The 17,680-nt window shown below is 35.5% G+C and overlaps 1 protein-coding gene across 1 annotated transcript in view; it reads left to right on the plus strand.

Moving 5' to 3' along the window:
* Rad23b (RAD23 homolog B, nucleotide excision repair protein) overlaps positions 1-17,680 on the plus strand; it is a 41,067-nt gene that overhangs the window by 5,966 nt on the left and 17,421 nt on the right. Inside the window, exons 2-5 of the mRNA XM_010639456.1 lie at positions 569-582; positions 6,497-6,578; positions 8,035-8,114; positions 11,647-11,915. Of these exons, the coding sequence (XP_010637758.1) occupies positions 569-582; positions 6,497-6,578; positions 8,035-8,114; positions 11,647-11,915 (445 nt within the window). The remainder of the gene's footprint in view (positions 1-568; positions 583-6,496; positions 6,579-8,034; positions 8,115-11,646; positions 11,916-17,680) is intronic.

Genomic DNA, 17,680 nt, shown 5'->3' on the forward strand with positions numbered 1-17,680 from the left:
GTAGCCCAGGCTGGACTCAAACTCACAGTGATCCTCCTGCCTCAGCCTCCCCAAGTGCTGGGATTATAGGCATGCACCACCACGCCTGACTTGTGTCCTTTTTCTTTAATGTAACCATAGTTCAGGATAGACAGGGGCCATTGGTCATTGAGAGCCATTTTGGAGGCTGACTAGTACAGACCCATGGAGCTGTAGTGTGGATTAAACTTGTTAATCACAGTCATTCCTTAGTATGCATAGACATTTGCTTTCAAAACATTCCCCTGAAATAAAAATCCCCAGGTACTCAAGTCTATTGTATAGAGTGGTATAGTATTTACCTATAACTTATGCCTATCCTCCCTTTTTTTTTTTTTTTTGGCAGTACCGGGGATCAAACTCCAGAACTTGCACTTGCAAGGCAGGCAACAGTGCCACTGAGCTAAATCCCCAGCCCCCTCCCATGTACTTTAAATCTTTAGATATAATACCTATTAGATATAATGATATAAATGCTGTGTAAATAATGGCTATACTGCATTGTTTAGGGAATAATGACATGAAAAACGTTATTTTTTTCTTTTTCCAGTATATTTGATCATGGTCAGTTGAATCTTCAAATGTGGAATGCACATAGCTGTTTGTGTTGTGAGGCTCTTAATATGGCTGGCCCTTGGCCAGCACATAGCACAAGTTACTTGTTCATTCACTTCTGTACTTCAAGGCTGCAAAGCTTTCAAACTTCTTTTTACTAGACACATAGTTACAACAGCAGTGAGACAGCAGGGTTACAAAATAAGGAAAGATACACTGTAACATTAGGCAGGAGCATAAGCAATAGTCCTAGATATTTGATACAAAGTACTATATAAGAATACTGACATGACAGCACATACTAGGACCATGTTCCCAGAATATTATTTTGATATCTTGAACATAAAACCTAAGTTTGTTTAACAGAAATGATGACAGATGTATTGTTAGGAGACTTTGTCCTTGGAAAACATACTACAGTTTACTTATATAAACCTAGGTGGTATAGGTCAGTCATCAGTGTGGCTTCGAGTCTGGTACTTGCTGCTTGCACACTATATATTTCTACTTTCTTGTTTTTTGTTTTTTAATTTAATTTTTTTGGTACCAGGGATCGAACTTGGGTCTTGAGCTTGCAAGACAGGCAGCAGAACCAGTGAGCTAAATCCCAAAGCTCTGCTTTCTTATTAAGTAGAAAGAATTCATCTAAAATCATGATTAAAAGTATAACAGCATAGTTATTAAACATAATTGAATGTGTGGACTTTCATATGATAGCATAGATTTTTACACTTTCCTCACCACAAACACTTGGATTGCACTACAACAGTGTTACATGACGACTATGTTGTCACTAAGTGATAGGAATTGTTCCGCTTCATTATAATCTTATGCAGCCATCATCATATATGTCATCCATTGTTGACCAAAACCTTGGCGTGACTGGCATGGCTGCTGTTGGCCTGAACTAGAGTAGTGTTTTAGAAATGCACTATAGTATTCAGATTAGGAAATTAATTACATGATAAGTTTAGCTCTGTGGTGCTACTTTTAAATACTATATTGTCATAAAAGCCATGCTGTGTTTAATATTATCTTTGTTTTAAAATATGTAACTTCGTAAGAGAGAAGTAAGTATGTGATTAGAAAAATGTTTGATTTCTCAAGCATTAGCTGTGCTTTGTAGTTGAGTTGATAAGCTCACAGTCTTTACGGTGAGATAAACAAGGTAAGAGTTCGCTCCCTATTCCTTTGTATCCACTTGGTAAAATATCCCTGATGCTGAGCATGGTCGCACAGACCTATATTCCCAGCACCTGGCAGGCTGGGGCAGGAGGATCATAAGTTTGAGTGTAGCCTGAGAATCATAGCAAGTTCAAGGCCAGCCTGGACTACATAATGAGAAACCTTATATGCCCTCCAAAAAAGTACACTTGTTATTTAGTCAAAGCACAGTTTATAGTTGTACATTTATCCTGTAAAGATAATTTACCTCATGAATGGCAGTGGCACAGGGCTTCCTATAGTTAGAAGATTTACAGCTGTATCCACTGCGGGTCCTAACTTTAGAAGTCATGTGCACAGTTGCAGCCTCTTCCTTAAAGCATGCAAAAATAGCAATGCCTTTTTTTAAAAGCTGTTTTGAAGTACACTTAGGGCTAGAGATTTAGCTCAGTGCTTCCACCGCCTACCTCACAAGTGCAGAACTGGGGAGTTCCATCCCCAGTACCTCCCCCAATAATTAAAGTACATTTAATTAGGTTGGGTTAAGAAAGAGTTAAGCAAACTAGTCTAGAACTGCATTATGCAAATACATTATGATTACAATGCCTATGGGATAGCCACTGAAGATGTCCAGTAGAGAACTGAGTATGCATAGCTGAAGGTCAGAGAGACAGAGACCTGAGCTACAAATACAGATGAAATGGTTATTAAAAGTAAATGTAGATATGGTAGGCTGTCCTAGAAATCTGTGTAGAAGGAAAAAAGTATTGGGCATAACCCTACATAAAACTCAAGGAGATAGCCACCAAAAAGGATTTCACAAAGGAGGATTGAAGAGTTAAGAAAACCAGAAAAGTATAATATGGAAGCTAGAAGGTTGCAGTATGAAAAAGAGGTACAAGTGAGCTCTGTCAGATGTGATAGGATAAGACAGGAAAGGATTAAGAAGTGTCTGATGATCGAGATAGTACAGAATTCAGTGATGTTGATGCAAGCACTCTTAATTGAATTGTGAGAGTAGGCCCTACTAAAGAAAATAAGCAGGAAAATGAGAATAAAGTCCATGTTTATCAGCACTCTATTGGACACTTTTGAATAATAGGTGTATGGTTATAAGAAAGTGAAGGCAATGTATATATTTAATTTTTTGAAGAATACTTAAACCTAAGGTGAGGACAATATAGCTAGGAGGAGACAAGGGATAATGAAATGTTTGTTTTATATAAAATAGAAAGTGGACGTCTATAGAGATGGGGAAACGTATTGGTTATGAGTTTTGAAAAAGAGGGCTAACCAGAGGAATAGAGGATTGAGTGTAGTATATCTTTGTTTCTTCAGTAGCATTTGGAAGACTGCATGTAAATTTGAATAGATCATCAGTTAGGTAAAAGATTGAGATTTGTTAACTAAGTGAAGTATGACACTGCAGTGGTTCAATACTGATGGAAATTAAGTCGTGTTGGTCTGAGTAGGGAATTTTGCCTGACAAGAGCAGCAGAAACACAAGGGAATCTGTAAGATGAGACAAGAAGGTGATAGAAGGAACTGCAGTGTTAATGAGTAGAGCAGTAAGGAAAATTTGAAGTGCAATAGAGACCCAGAACCAAAATATCAAGAGGTTCAGGATGAAGTATAGTGAAAAGTTGTTGAGAGCTGGTAGGAGTATGAGATTGATTGGTCACATAATTTCAAAAATAGAGCAGTTATTGGATGATAAAATTCATCCTGTTGGAAATAAAGATCATTTTCATATTAAGGCGAAAGAAAAATGCCAAAATTTTGGACATGTCATTAAGCCTGTTTAAAAGTCTAGTTCACTTATTTTCTTCAGTAAATCACCAGAAGTAGTAGTATTCTTAATGCTCCCCCCCGCTTAAAATTTCTGAAGCGTTTTTGGCATATTACCCTCAAATTTTAATCATCTGATATTCCCATTCTGAGAGTGTATATCCACGTACTTGTCAAAATTGTTTATTCCAACTATATATAGGATTAGTGATATGTGGCATCAAATTTGTTTTTGGTTATTAAGGTGGTTGAACTTTGCTTTTTATTGACTAATTGTGCATTACCTGCCTGTCTTTTGTTCATTTTCTTATGCACCTTTTTTTAATTTATTTGAATTTTATGTTTGCTATGTATCTTGTTTTTTCTTACTTATAGTGTAGCTTGACTCATTAAATAATGAACATGCTTAGGGTTAGTCTGTGATTAATTCTTTAGCCAACTCATGTAGGTACAGAATTCTCATTACTGGGTTCTTAATATTCTTTAATCCCAGGTTTGATTTCTTTGAAGAAAACATTTAGTACCAGATGACAAAGGCTTTGTTTGGTCCTACTTAACTTGTGGGGATTTTCTTCTTGTTTCTTCATCTCTCTTTTTTCCTTTACTAATCAAGCTAATACTTGTTATTTAGGCTTTCTGAAATATGAGATATTCTTTGTTACCTAAATTTTAAAAATAATTCTATTAATGGAATTAATACTGGAATTAATTACTGGAAATTACTGGATTTATTAATCCATTAATAATACGTAATTAATGGAATTAATTACTGGAAAAAATAGATTCTCTTAGATAGATGACTGTATATTAAATGTCTTAATTATCTCATTCTGACTTCTCAAGAATAAAATTACTCCCATTTCATTCTTTTACTTTCTATTCATTCATTCATTCATTCAGCACATAATTGAGTGCTCACTATATAGTAAGCACTCTGTACTGTTCTGAGAACTGGGTTCACTCATGGTAAGATGTGGTCTGCAGTTTATTTGTGGTTTTCTCCAAGTAATCATACCTGCAAGTGCTGGATCTCTTTTCTGCTTCTATAACAAAAGATTGAAGGGAAATTTGCCATTCACTGCTGCTTTTTCTGGCTGTGCTCTGCCACCATTTAGTTGACTGTGGGCAAATTATTTAGCATGTAGGGTAGCAGTTCTCAGACTTCATGTCTTCAAGACTCCTTTACACGTAAAAAGAGGACCCTAAAATCACTTGTTCATATGCTTATATTGATATATAAAGATTAAAATTGAGAACACTTAGTAACTGGGATCGAACTCAGGACCTTGCGCTTGGGAGGCAGGCAGCATCACCACTGAGCTAAATATCTGGCCCTAGAAAACCTTTAAATGCTCATTTTTTTCCCCAAAGTAACAATAAAGCAGTGAGAAGATTAATAGTTTTAAATTTTTGCAAATCTGATTGTTCGATTCTGTTCATAAAGTCTCAGAGAAAAGGTAATGATTTTTTTTTTTTTTTGTAATAATGATTGTTTACTTTGCAGTTCCACTTCATAGGGTCTGAAGTCAAGCCTGAATCAGTTGTTGAAGAAGTTGTGGGCTTTTTGGTTTTGTTTTGTTTTGTTTTTTTAATTCTGAACCATACCCAGCTTAAAGTTTTACTAGTAGGAAAATGATGTAGTATATTGGAGGAAAAAATAGTTTATATTCTGAATTAACAGTTGAGATTATTTTTGAGCAATTTTTTACAAAGTATGTATGTTAGGTTTCATTTTAAACAGTGGAAAATAGTGTGTTGAAAGTTCTATGATGCCAGGGAGCATCAGAATAGCAGTGATGATGCTGACCTTTTTAGGAAGATGAAGTTAGCAAGGTTATGTCATTTACAAAATGCTCTGAAATTTGAAGTCAGGGATGATTTGAATTTCCAGCTGCCACTGAGCAGGTGATTTGTCCTCTTTATTTCCTCGTCCTATAAAATTTGAGTGGAGGATATTACCATCGGTCCCAGAATTTTTAGGGTTGTATGGAATTTTTTATATTAATGTATTTGATGCTAAATAAAGGTTCTTTTATTTTGGAAATAGACACCATCACTTTTTAATTTTACAAAAGAAACTGTCTTTAAAGCTCTTTCTGTTGGGTGGTTTTTTTCCCATAAAGCTTGGGGCAGGCAATTTAGACAATTTTCAGTATTCTGAAAAATTGAAGGAAAAGCAGTTTCTCCCTTCTTGTGCCTTTAAGGTGTAATGTAGCTCCATTAGTGTAATTTCATGTGGCTCCTTGCCTTTTTTTAGTCCTATGACACCTTTTCTAGCAACTTAAGAACTTCACTAGGCTCATTTTCTAAATTCTTGGGATGAGCCTATTTGTTGTATAATGTTAAAAATTGAAGAGGTTCTGAAAGTCCCCTATTCAGGTGAGACTGATGAAAAATTACTCATATAGTCAGTCCAGTGGTTCTCAGCTTTGGCTAAGCTTTTTGAAATACCTGTAAAGCTATTTTCAAATGTACCATGGTCCAGCCCCCATTTCCCTCACCTTCTCCCAAGGTTTTTATTTGCTCTTTCAGAAACCACCTAGGTGATTTTAATAAAACATTACAACACTTTAAAAAAATCAATTGTTTGGCCTTTAATATTCATGTTTGGCCTTTAACATTAACATACTCTTATTGCTGTATGTCACACTATTTCTTAGATCTTTTAGGTTGAAAAGCTTTATTTTTTGTGTGGGATACAAGTAACTTCATGGGCAATGGGACCTTTTCATTTTGAAACTATTTTAAATTAACTTACGCAATCAACTTAGTTTTCAGACTCGGGTTTAAGATATGGTGTTAAAGTTTGTAGGTTTCTATTGAGTCTTTTTGGAATATATTGAAATAAATGATCTGTGGGTTTTGGAAGCATTAATAATTGTATTAAAGTTTTGTCTTCATTATTCAGAATTTGGATTGTTGTTTTGGTTTAGGCTTTTATTTTTTTAAAAAATCTTTATTTTTCCTGTAGGTGAAAGCACTGAAAGAGAAGATTGAATCTGAGAAAGGGAAAGATGCCTTCCCAGTAGCAGGTCAAAAATTAATTTATGCAGGTATGAATTCAGTTTGCCATGTCTTGCTTATAAGTGACATTTTGAGTTTTAGGAATGTTATGTTACAAATTATAGTATGTTTGAATTGATTCTGTCAGAAGCATATAGGTAAAAGCAGTGGAAGTGTGGTGATTTGAAAGTGATACTATATTCAATCTTCTCTTTATTCACATTTGCTCCGTATATTTTTCCATCAAACATTGTTGGTTTTATTTTCTTTTGTAATCATCCTATAATTGGCTTTTGTGTTTTTAATGAAACTATCTTGATCCTATTAATTGAATGAATTAGGACCATATGGTGATTTTGTTTTATTAATGCACTCAAAATTAATTCATTTTATTTATTTATGTTTGTTTGTTTGTTTATTATTTAGGAGAGAAGGTGTCACTATGCACAGTTCAGGCTTGAACTTGTGGCAATCCTCTTACCTCACCCTCCCAAGTGCCACTGTCTATTTATTTATTTATTTATTTATTGGTTGGTTGGTTGGTTGGTACTGGGGATTATTTTTTTTTTTTTTTTTTTTTTTTTTTTTTTAACTATTATACCTTGTCTTGGAATAAAGTGTCAGGAGAGGGGCTTTTGGGTCAAAGCATTGGAAACATTTATTTAGATACTGGGGATTGAACTCCGGTCCTTGTGCTTGTGAGGCAGGTGGCAAAACCACTGAGCTAAATCCCCAGCCCCACCTATTTTTAAATAAACTACTAAAATTGACTAAAGAACACAGAAAGTTTTTTAAGTCAAGAGACAGTATAAAAATACGTGCCTGAACTACACAGTGAGACTGTGTCTCCAAAAAAAATGAAAACTGAATTCCAGGAAATGAAAACCTCCAAGGGGTCATGACTACTATAGTATCTGGCCTTCAGCTGACTGCATGCAGTCTTATGTACCCTGCCTGTGCTTTACTAAGTTCTATACCATCTTCCCTTTTCCTGTATACCATGTCATTTTTAGAAATGTTTTTGCAGTATCTCACTTTCATAGCATTGGAATATTGCTGAGTAGTCCAGTATCTGGTATTTCAGGAAAAGGAAGTTTGTTGCTATCCCTTTTCTCCTATCAAGAAAGAATGTAGGTTATTTCCCAAGGGATATCTGGATGTCCAATATTGGATTTTCTTTGTCTTCAAGAGCTCCACTTTCTCAGGATCGATTTCATTTTTCCTTGCCCAGCAATTCCTTTATATCATTAATACATTTTTAAAAATTGCTGGACATTCTATATACAGGAGATATATTTGGCATCTTGTAGTGAAATATTTATGCCTTAACTAATGTGTTCCCATTTGTGTGTATCTTTATTTTGGCTCACTAGTTCATGTTTTTCTTGGGAAAATAATTAGAGTTAATATCGGTGCTTAATTAAGATAAAGTTTTGATTCCATTTATGTGTAAGATAAAGATTATGGTGCCTTAAATAACATTTTTTTTTCCTCTGACTATATTAGGTAAAATCCTCAATGATGACACTGCTCTCAAAGAATATAAAATTGATGAGAAAAACTTTGTGGTGGTTATGGTGACAAAAGTAAGTTTGGCCTCATGCTGTCTTATCTTTATGCATGTGAGTCTTAAAAAATACTTATCTGAACTCTACATAATGGGCACAGTGTGTGTGTGTGTATTCTGTAGCATTGTGTACCTCACTACTGTTAAACTGCTGTTAAAGATGCTTTTTGAGTTTACCTTGGGTCAACCATTTAATTCATAATTTTATACATTTATAGTTTTATCTAAACTAAAACAGTTGAAATACAAAAAAAATATGTTACAATTGGTTTTACTTGGATAGTTAAATACCGTGTAATTATTTTAAAAAATGATGACCAGGACCAGGGATGTAGCCCACTGGTATAGTTCTTGTCTAGCATGAATGAAGCCCTGGGTTTGAGCCCCAGAATTTAAAAAAACAAAAAAAAAATGGTGCTTAGCAACTGAATAGACATCTTTTATTCTGTACCTTTTAATAAGGGTGCTTTAAAGGGGTTGGATAAGATACATATTAAACCTGACAAACTTCCAGGTAGAAAAGGTGTGAAATATAAACACCTTTATGTCTTTGTAAAGAAATGATGGAATGATTTTTGTGAAGAAGTTTGAACAGAAATTTTTTTGTGATTTATTGGTCTGAATTTATTTGGGATTATTTCTAAAAGTGAAACTTTTAAGAGAGAAACCATGGAGACCATTAACTTATTTACTTGATTATTTAAGTACTTTTTAAAATTAAGGCTACGTAATCTTGCAGGAGAGAGTTAAGACAAATGTAGAAGTTGTGCTACTCATGACGTTAATTTTGTTGTATTTGTTTTTTTGTACTGGGGATCAGACTCTGGCCCTTGCACTTGCAAGGCACGTGGCAGAACCACTGAGCTAAATTTCTGGCCCTAGTGACCTTAATTTAGGATTGAATTGTTACATAAGGGAAGGAACAGTGTTACCAGTAGCTTTACATTACAATGAAACACCTGAGATACCTACTTTATAAGAAAAAGGAGTTTCATTTGCTCAGACTTTTAGAAGCTGGAAGTCCAAAACAGTATGGTTCAGGCTCTGATAATGGTCCATTTTAGGGAGAAAACATGTATTTCTGTATCTCATCCATGTGTGGTCTCCTCACTTGATAATCAGAATTCAGTCATGGGGAGTCTACCCTAATGATGTAGTCTGATCACTTTTCAAAAGTCCCACCTTTAAATTCCCTGGTCAGATTGTTTCCACCCTCTTATTGCCATTAATTTAAGACTTTAACTATTAAACTGCATGAGTTGGTTGGAGGAGAAGACAAACCATAGCAAGCAGTATTACTTGGACCAATAATTAAAAACAGTTTATCCAGGACCACAAGTGGAATAAACATGAGTTTTATTTTGAAAGTCAAAGTAATTGGTACTAGTTGAAAATAATGTTAGTTACCATAAACTGAGAAACAAAAAGCAACTTACACAGTTTGTATGTGTTGCATATGAATGTTTTTAAGTCAAAGAAAGATCAAAAAGATTTTATTGAATGTAAGCACCAAGTATTCAGTCTAACAGTGTGTGGCTGTGGAAGTATCACCATCTTTTAGGTCCACAACTTGTATTTTCCCAAATTGAAACGTTCCTCAACTAAACATTGATTCCTCATTCCTCTTCACTTATCCCTAAGCAACCTACCATTCTACTTTCTATCTTCTTTCACTCTAGGTTCCTCATATAAGTGAACTCATATGGACAGTAATTGTCCTTTTTTGCCTGGCTTATTTCGTTTAGCATGGTGTCTTCAGGGTCATCTGTATTGTCATATATCACAATTCCATTCCTTTTTAAAGCTGAATAATATTTTTTCCAACTAATTTTATACGTTTTAAGGATAAATGTGATAATCAAGTATTTGTATATAATTTTTGTTGATATAATCACTTCATATCACAGTAACCTTGATGATTCAGAATGTAAGAGTTAAGCAGAAAAGATCTCAAAATATGTGCAACTCTTTGAGGAATAAATACTTAGAGCCTATTACATTACATAGAATTCTGATAATATTCACACTTGTTTTATTGTGAAGTTAAGAAAACAGGCCACGTATTAGAAGAGAAAGAATGTTCCAATAATTTGGTACTATGGAAGCAATCAGAGGACCTTATTAAGAAGAAAAGAAAAAGTTTTTTAGATTGAAAGCAAGAAGAAAAATTTCAAAAAGCAGTGGGGCTTGATTCTATTTAGGATAAGGTTCAAATAGGTCTTTTTAGAGAGAGTCCTTGAAAGGTGTGATCTGTTATGTTGACTACAAATAAGGACAATGTTAATAGATACAATACATTTTTAATTATTTTTACTCATATTGATTCTTACACTATTTTGGTATGTAAAAATAAAAATCTTCATCTTTGGAAAATTCTAATTAATCCAGAATTTCATTACCTAAGGATTTCATCTCACTGAAGTTTTAGAACTGTAGTAATCTTTATTATATTTGCAGGTAAATTTATAGAGCTAATTACATGACTCCTAGAACAAGAAAAGGAGGTATTAGATGCTGCAAGTATTTTTTAAAGGCTCCTTCTCCGTTTGTTTGTTTGTTTGTGACAAGGATCTCACCTTGAACATGCAGCAATCCTCAGACTTCTGATTGCTGGAGTATCTGGCCTGTGCCACCACATCCGGCTTCTTCCTTCACCCTTGCACTAGCCACTTTTTTCTCCAGTGTACTGTTAACTTACATCAAACAAGACAAAGACATCTTGTTGCTTTTGTAGTTGGTTGATTTATACTTGTAGCAAATTATGCTGTATTTTAATTATATCAAAAGAATTAACTTTTTTCCATAGGAAATTTATAAACTAAACAGATAGCTAATTTGGGGGGGTGTTTCTTGCTTGCTTGTGAGGGGTGGTGTTGTTTTGAGACAGGGTATCACCAATGTAGTTTAGATAGCCTTGAACTCACTATATAGTCTGTTACAGACGTGCACCACCAAAGGATAGTGAATATTAATAGGTCTCAAGAGAAGAGCAAAACTATAATAGTATGATTTTTTGTGTGTGTGGGAATCTTTTCTCTGTTTACATACATATCTCAAAATATTATTAACCTTTTGTAGTTACACTTACTAGTTAGTATCAGATTTTTTTTCCTAAAATGCAGTAGAGTATTTGACATTTTTATCAATATTCATACTTTCATTTCTAGAAAATTATACTTTTATTTCAAGAGAATTCTTTTGGTAATGGTTTTAAATGGCAATAAAGTTATGATCAGGGTACGTAAATGTTTTCAGGAAAGTTATGTGGCTTTTAAAATAGTCTCTTTGGGTTCTTTTTCATATTAACTTGCTTTGTAGGCTGAAATTGTTGGCTTAGAGACAGTTGTGGTCAATAGTTAAAGGTAAGAGAAATGCTCTTAAGAACTTAGAAGAACTTAAAGTAAGTCAGTTTGCTAATATTGGTCAATTATGTCATTTATCAAGTTACAAGTTTGTATTAGTGTTGTGCTTGTAGAACACTGTAATGGTAGTCTAATTGGGGATCACAAAATGTATTTTATTATAATTATTTTGCCTTTTAATGTACTTAGCCCAAAGCAGTGACCACACCAGCACCAGCTACAACGCAGCAGTCGAGTCCTGCCAGCACCACCACTGTTAGTTCCTCCTCAGCAACAGCTGTGGCTCAGGCACCAACCCCTGCCCCTGCTTTGGCTCCCACTTCCATACCTGCATCCATCTCTCCAGCAGTGACGACAGCGTCTTCTGAGCCTGCACCTGCTAGTGCAGCTCAGCAGGAGAAGCCTGCAGAGAAGCCCGCAGAGACACCAGTGACTAGCAGCCCTGCACCAACTGACAAGTAAGAATTGGATTTTAGGAAACTTCATCTCTGAATAGGTGCATAAGAATGTGTGCGTGTGTGTGTGTGTGTGTGTGTTTTAATTAGCATGTGTTTGCACACATTCATCATGGGGACTCTGCAAAGCTACCTAACACATCTGAATTCCTTTTTTTTTTTTTTTTTTTTTTTACTTTTGATCCCTTTCCTCTCCTCATCTCCACCCTTTTTTCCCTCCACATTTGCAATAGCTATATCTCCATGGTTTATATTTTTTTCCTTAAATACATTTTTACTTCCCACTAATCTCTTGTTCCCTTTTCCATTTGAAAAATTCTCCCTTACTAATGTCTTCCATTTTGCTCCATATTTATACTTTGGATTTCTCACACAAGAGAAATAATGTGGTATTTAAACTTGTGTTTCTAATTTATTTCACTTAAGATTATAGTCTCAAGGTGCATCCATTTATCTAAAATTGCCTCAAGTTCATCTTGCTTTATGGCTTTGTATATAAATACATTTTCTTTATCCACTTATCTGTTGATGGACGTATGGGCTATTTCCAAGATTTAACCACCATAAATTGTGTTGCTGTAAACACGGGTATGCATGTGTCGTTGTGGTATAATTTTAACTCTTTCAAGAAGATACTGCATGTATTTATTTTGAATATTTTGATCAAACTGACTTCCCATCAAAGTTTTTCTAAACTTTGACTTATCCATATTCTTACGTCTATTTTGTTAGTTTACTATAGGTAATATGCACATTCCCATCCATAATCCAAATTTTCACACTGTTAATTTTTTTAATGGAGGAAAGGAGAATCATTTATTTTTGAGTAGAAATGTTAGAAAATACAGATGATCAAAAAGAATAAGAATTATGTGATTGCTGCTCCATCATTTTTTATATTTGCCTAGATTTCTGGTTATTGTGTGTGTGTGTTAAGCATCTTTCCTCATTAGTAAATATTTCCAGTTGCTGAATAGCATTGTTTGGCTCTGACATTTGTTGGTCCTTATAACCTTATAGAAGTAATGACACTTTGGATATTTTTTTCGTCAGTTTTTTCCTTAGGACCTATCTCATAAAGTCATTATAAAGGTTAAATAAGGTGTCACATGGCATATAAGGTACACATGATGCATAGTAGCTGCTAAGAATCAGCAGTTGTTGATATTTTACCTAGTACTTTTTGTTGAACCTCTGGGTTGTTGGAATTTTTTACTATTTTATTTCTACTTTTCTTAACCTACATGAAGCTAACCTTTTGTCTGTAGAGTTCTGTAAAAAAAGAAAATGCAGAGATATTTAAAGCAAGAAATAATTTCTTGAAGAAAGTTCACAGATTACTGAGCAATTTATGGCAATGATGAGTGTGTGTGTGTGTGTGTGTGTGTGTGTGTGTGTGTGTCCAGCCCTTAAGTAATAAATGACCATAGCTAGTACTTTAGTCGGGGTTATCTTGGCTGGGAATCCCTGCTTTACCATTACATTTATGATATGCTTTTACTGGCACTCCAGCCATTTGTTTTGAGATTTAGTTCAACTCAAGACCTCAGTGGCAATATTAAACAAAGTCTGAATCAACCAGACACTGGAAAACTTGAGTGACTATAAGTGTTTGCTGACATGGAAAGTGTTTATAATACACACAGCAGTGATTAGAAAGACTATATAGTTGTGTACCTTTATTCTAGGGTGGGGGGGTATGTTGCAAGATGTCCAATGGGTGCCTGAAACCACACCAAGTACTGAACCCTACCCTACATATTGTGTCGTTTCCTACTCATAGACATGCTTCTGATGGTGTTTAATTTATAAATTAGGCTTAACAGATTAGTGACAAATAATAAAATTTACCTGTGAATGTAGTCTCAGACTGTCTGATAGTACTGTAGGCTTTGGCATCCTGTGCATCTGATTTTTTTTTTTTTTTCACTGTTAAATGAGCTTTCACCTTATCAATTAAAGGAAGCACTCACAGTGTCCCTTTGGCATATTAAATTTGCCAGTATCACTATTCTTGCACTTTGGGGCTATTAAATAAAACAAAAGATTACTAGAACACAAGCCCTATGATACTTTGACAGTTGCTCTGATATCTGAAACTAAGTGACTTAACAGGCTTAAATAGCATAGGTGTCCTGAATCCCAAGTGGGACATTTCAAGGCTAGCACAAAATTTTGCTGTTCTACTCAGAATGGCACATAATTTTTTTTTTAAATATTTCCAAAGAATGTTCTCCTGGAAGATACAGTATACAAAAACAAGCATTGCTGCTTTTTGCCAACATAGACTCATCAGTCTGGAGTGACCCATTAATCCTCTCTAACAGTTGTGCCACAATATTTTCTGTTATTTTTTCAATTCATCTAGTTACGGAACTAGCCAAAAGAGGGTAACGGCCACCTTTTGAACTGCAACCTCTCCTAAAAGTTGATGAGAAATGTCCTTACAGAAGTCAGGATCAGCTCTTTTCGAATAGTAAAAGGCTTTTAGCTTTAGCAATACACTTGATCACTAATAATTATGCTTTCAGTACAGACACATTTGATGAATTGATGGTCTTCTGTTATGGCTTGTTTCTAGATGTCCCTCTAAAGCCTTATTCAGTCTTAGGTGGGGATTTTTGAAGGTGGCTGGATTAGGGTGTGTGACGCTGCAATTGAAGATGTGATGCTGGGATTAAGAGTGCCACCACCCAAACAGCAGGTGTCCTGGATGAAATACAGTGACTACATAAAGGGACAGAAAGAAGCTGTTGGCTGAGCTCCCATGGTCTATTTCTCCTCTGCAATGCCCCACTGCCAGAATGATACATAATTTAAAACTTTATTTTGCCCCTAAGTGTGACTTCTTGGCTGCCCTAGTGTCCTGTGTTTGGAGTCATCTGGTTCATTGCTGAGAAGACAGGACAGGTTCAGGGAATATATTTTCCCAGTGCTCATATAAAACATTTTGCTTTTGGCATTCTGTGATACCATTGCCTAACTTGAGTCCTCTCTCCATTACAACTAGAAATGCATTCAGCTCTCTTATCTAATAGGAGTTCATCCAGAGTCAGGTTAAGCTATTAATCAGAAGGCTGTTGATCAAGTCTGTATGAAAGGAAGTTTACAAATTTAAGAAATTAGTTCCTTTAAATACTGTAAACTTGACGAAATGTCTTTAGTAGGGTATAGTTTGTCTTTTCCAAATTGCCTTAATCTCCCTAAAAAACTCACAGTGTAAGAATTTTGTAATTGATCAGTACAGCCTGTGTGCTTATAACAATTCAAATTTATTATTTCCACAAGCATAATATACCTATTCTAGGGTCAGGATTTCCTTTTCATATCTGCAGATGGTTGCTTAAGTTGCTAGTCAGTGATCTAGGAAGTGTACACTAGACTCCTCTACTTAATTGGTCTTTGTACAACAACTGCTTATTCTTATTTCTCAAAATTATACATCTTAGGGAAGGATAATACAGGAAAGGAAGGATGAGAAAAGCTCATAATAAAAACTGTTTAAATGTGCCTCAGTTCCTTCATGTATGCTGTACAAACTTAGTGAATAATTATCATGAGTTACCCTGGTATAAAGTATCTGACATCTGAGATGTCAGATGTGAGGGTGATCTGGATGTGGCATCTCTCACCCCATTGATCAGCAGGGTCAATTTGGCTGGCTAAGTGGGTGTCCCCTCCCTCCTTCACCACTGCATGTGTTGCTTACAAAGCTGTGCAGTCAGTCAGAGGACGACCACCCCGTATGGAGGAGGACCATTTCTTTGGTCAAGGGTATATGTGTACTGGCACTCCACTGCTAGAACCTCCTTCAGGCTCTCAAGAAGTTTTGTCTATCACCACTGGCCTAACATTTTATTATTATGGATATTTTTAAGTCAGTTTTGCTCTTTAAAAGTCACTTATCACTGTACAGATTCTATTTCTTGATATCAACCTTAGAAATTCTATACTTGTGCAAGAGAACTGTATTGTTTATACTTGAGGATATTCAGATCAACCTAAATACCCATGAGGAAGAGAATAATTTGACTTGTGGTTTATTCAGATCTAGAGAACAGTGCTGCTCAAAGTGTGGCAGTCCATAGGCAGCTGTAACATTTCTAGGACTTTGTTAGAAATGAATTGTTAGGCATCACCCCAGACCTCTAAATCAAAATTATCTGGGGTAAATCACAAATAGCTATATTTTAACAAGCTTTGGCTTGCTGAACTTTGAGAAACTTTTATGTCTTAATTACTTTCTCATCATTGAGACACAGTACCCAGCATCCAAACCTTAAAGGAGAGAAGGTTATTGACTCAGTCTACATTCGGCCGGTTCTGAGGGAAGGTGGCATAGCAGAGGACAAACAGCTCGTGCCGAGTGGCAGTATGCAAAGAGCCAGGTGGGGGTGGGGTGAGTAGACACCCCCAGTGACCTGCCGCCGCTAACCAGGCTTCCTCTCCCAACATCACATTGAGCTATAAGCTCCTCAATGTTTGGTGAGTATCATGCCGCATGATTCTTTTGCCTCCCCAAAGCTCCACCTATGAGCACATGAGGCTTTGGTGAGACATCTAGATATAAACCTAATACTTGATAACTTGATAACTAGCACTACAGAGCATTTCAAATATGTAGTATATAAACATATGAAGTGAATGGGATTTTAAGGCTTTTTTATGTAGTGTAAAAAGGTTAGGCCTACCTCGCAAGGTCTTGAGTTCAATCCCCAATACCAAAAAAAAGCAGGTTACAGAGCAATATAGACAATAAAATATAGGCCAAAAAAAAGTTCTGAGACAACATTGTATGTTTTCCTTGGATTCCCATTAATGTGTAGTAAAAAGGTTAGAGGTCTGGCGCACATTAACTGATGGTTATATTTTCTGGGGTTGTGGAGGGCAGAAGTGGTGAGGCTGAATGAAGGTTGAAAAATGGTGGTGAAAATGTACCTTCTACCTTTAATGCTTTAAAGGGTATTTTTAAAGCAATGTGTGAGAATAATGCAAATTATTCTGAAGGCTTGGTAGTACCATATAATAAAATATATTGTACATGGTAATGATTAAAACAGTTTGAAATAGATCACATTAGAAAGATTGCTCAGGGCTAGGGATTTAGTTCAGTGGTTCCACTGCCTGCCTCTCAAGCACAAGAACCCAAGTTCAGTCCCCAGTACCCCAAAAAAAGAAAGAATGCTCAGTGGAATAGACAGTAGTCTAGAAATAGAACCAAAAATGAGCTTTTAAGTAAAAATGTAATTTCAGAATTGAGAAAATGTTCTCGGGATAAATACCTCACCATCTGAAAGGGGAAAGATCCTTTGTATTGTAAATGTATAAAAATAATTTCTAGATGGATAAATATTTCATGTAAAAGATGAAACTATAGACTAGTGAAGAAAAAGGGAAAAACAAGAATAAAAGTTAGAAATCAGAGAGTACACATTCCTTAATAACACATTGATTTAAAAATTAAGCACCTTGATTTTAAAAATTAAGATATGGGCCAAGGATCTAGCTAGTTCTTCCACCTCCTTCACAAGCGCAAGGTCCCAAGTTTGATCCCTGGTAGCAAAAACAAACAAAAAATTAAGATGTAGGCCTGGGATTTAGCTCAGTGGTGCCGCCACCTGCCTCACAAGTGCAAGGTCCTGAGTTTGATCCCCGGTACCCCAACAAGAAAAGAAGGAAAGGCGGGGAGGAAGGAAAAGAAAAGAAAGAAAGAGGTGTTATGTGTATGTACCAACTCTCCTTGATGAATGTAGTCACTATGTACTGAA

Source organism: Fukomys damarensis, unplaced genomic scaffold (assembly GCF_012274545.1).
Source record: "Fukomys damarensis isolate Sample0158 unplaced genomic scaffold, DMR_v1.0_HiC HiC_scaffold_36, whole genome shotgun sequence".
NCBI lineage: Eukaryota > Metazoa > Chordata > Mammalia > Rodentia > Bathyergidae > Fukomys > Fukomys damarensis.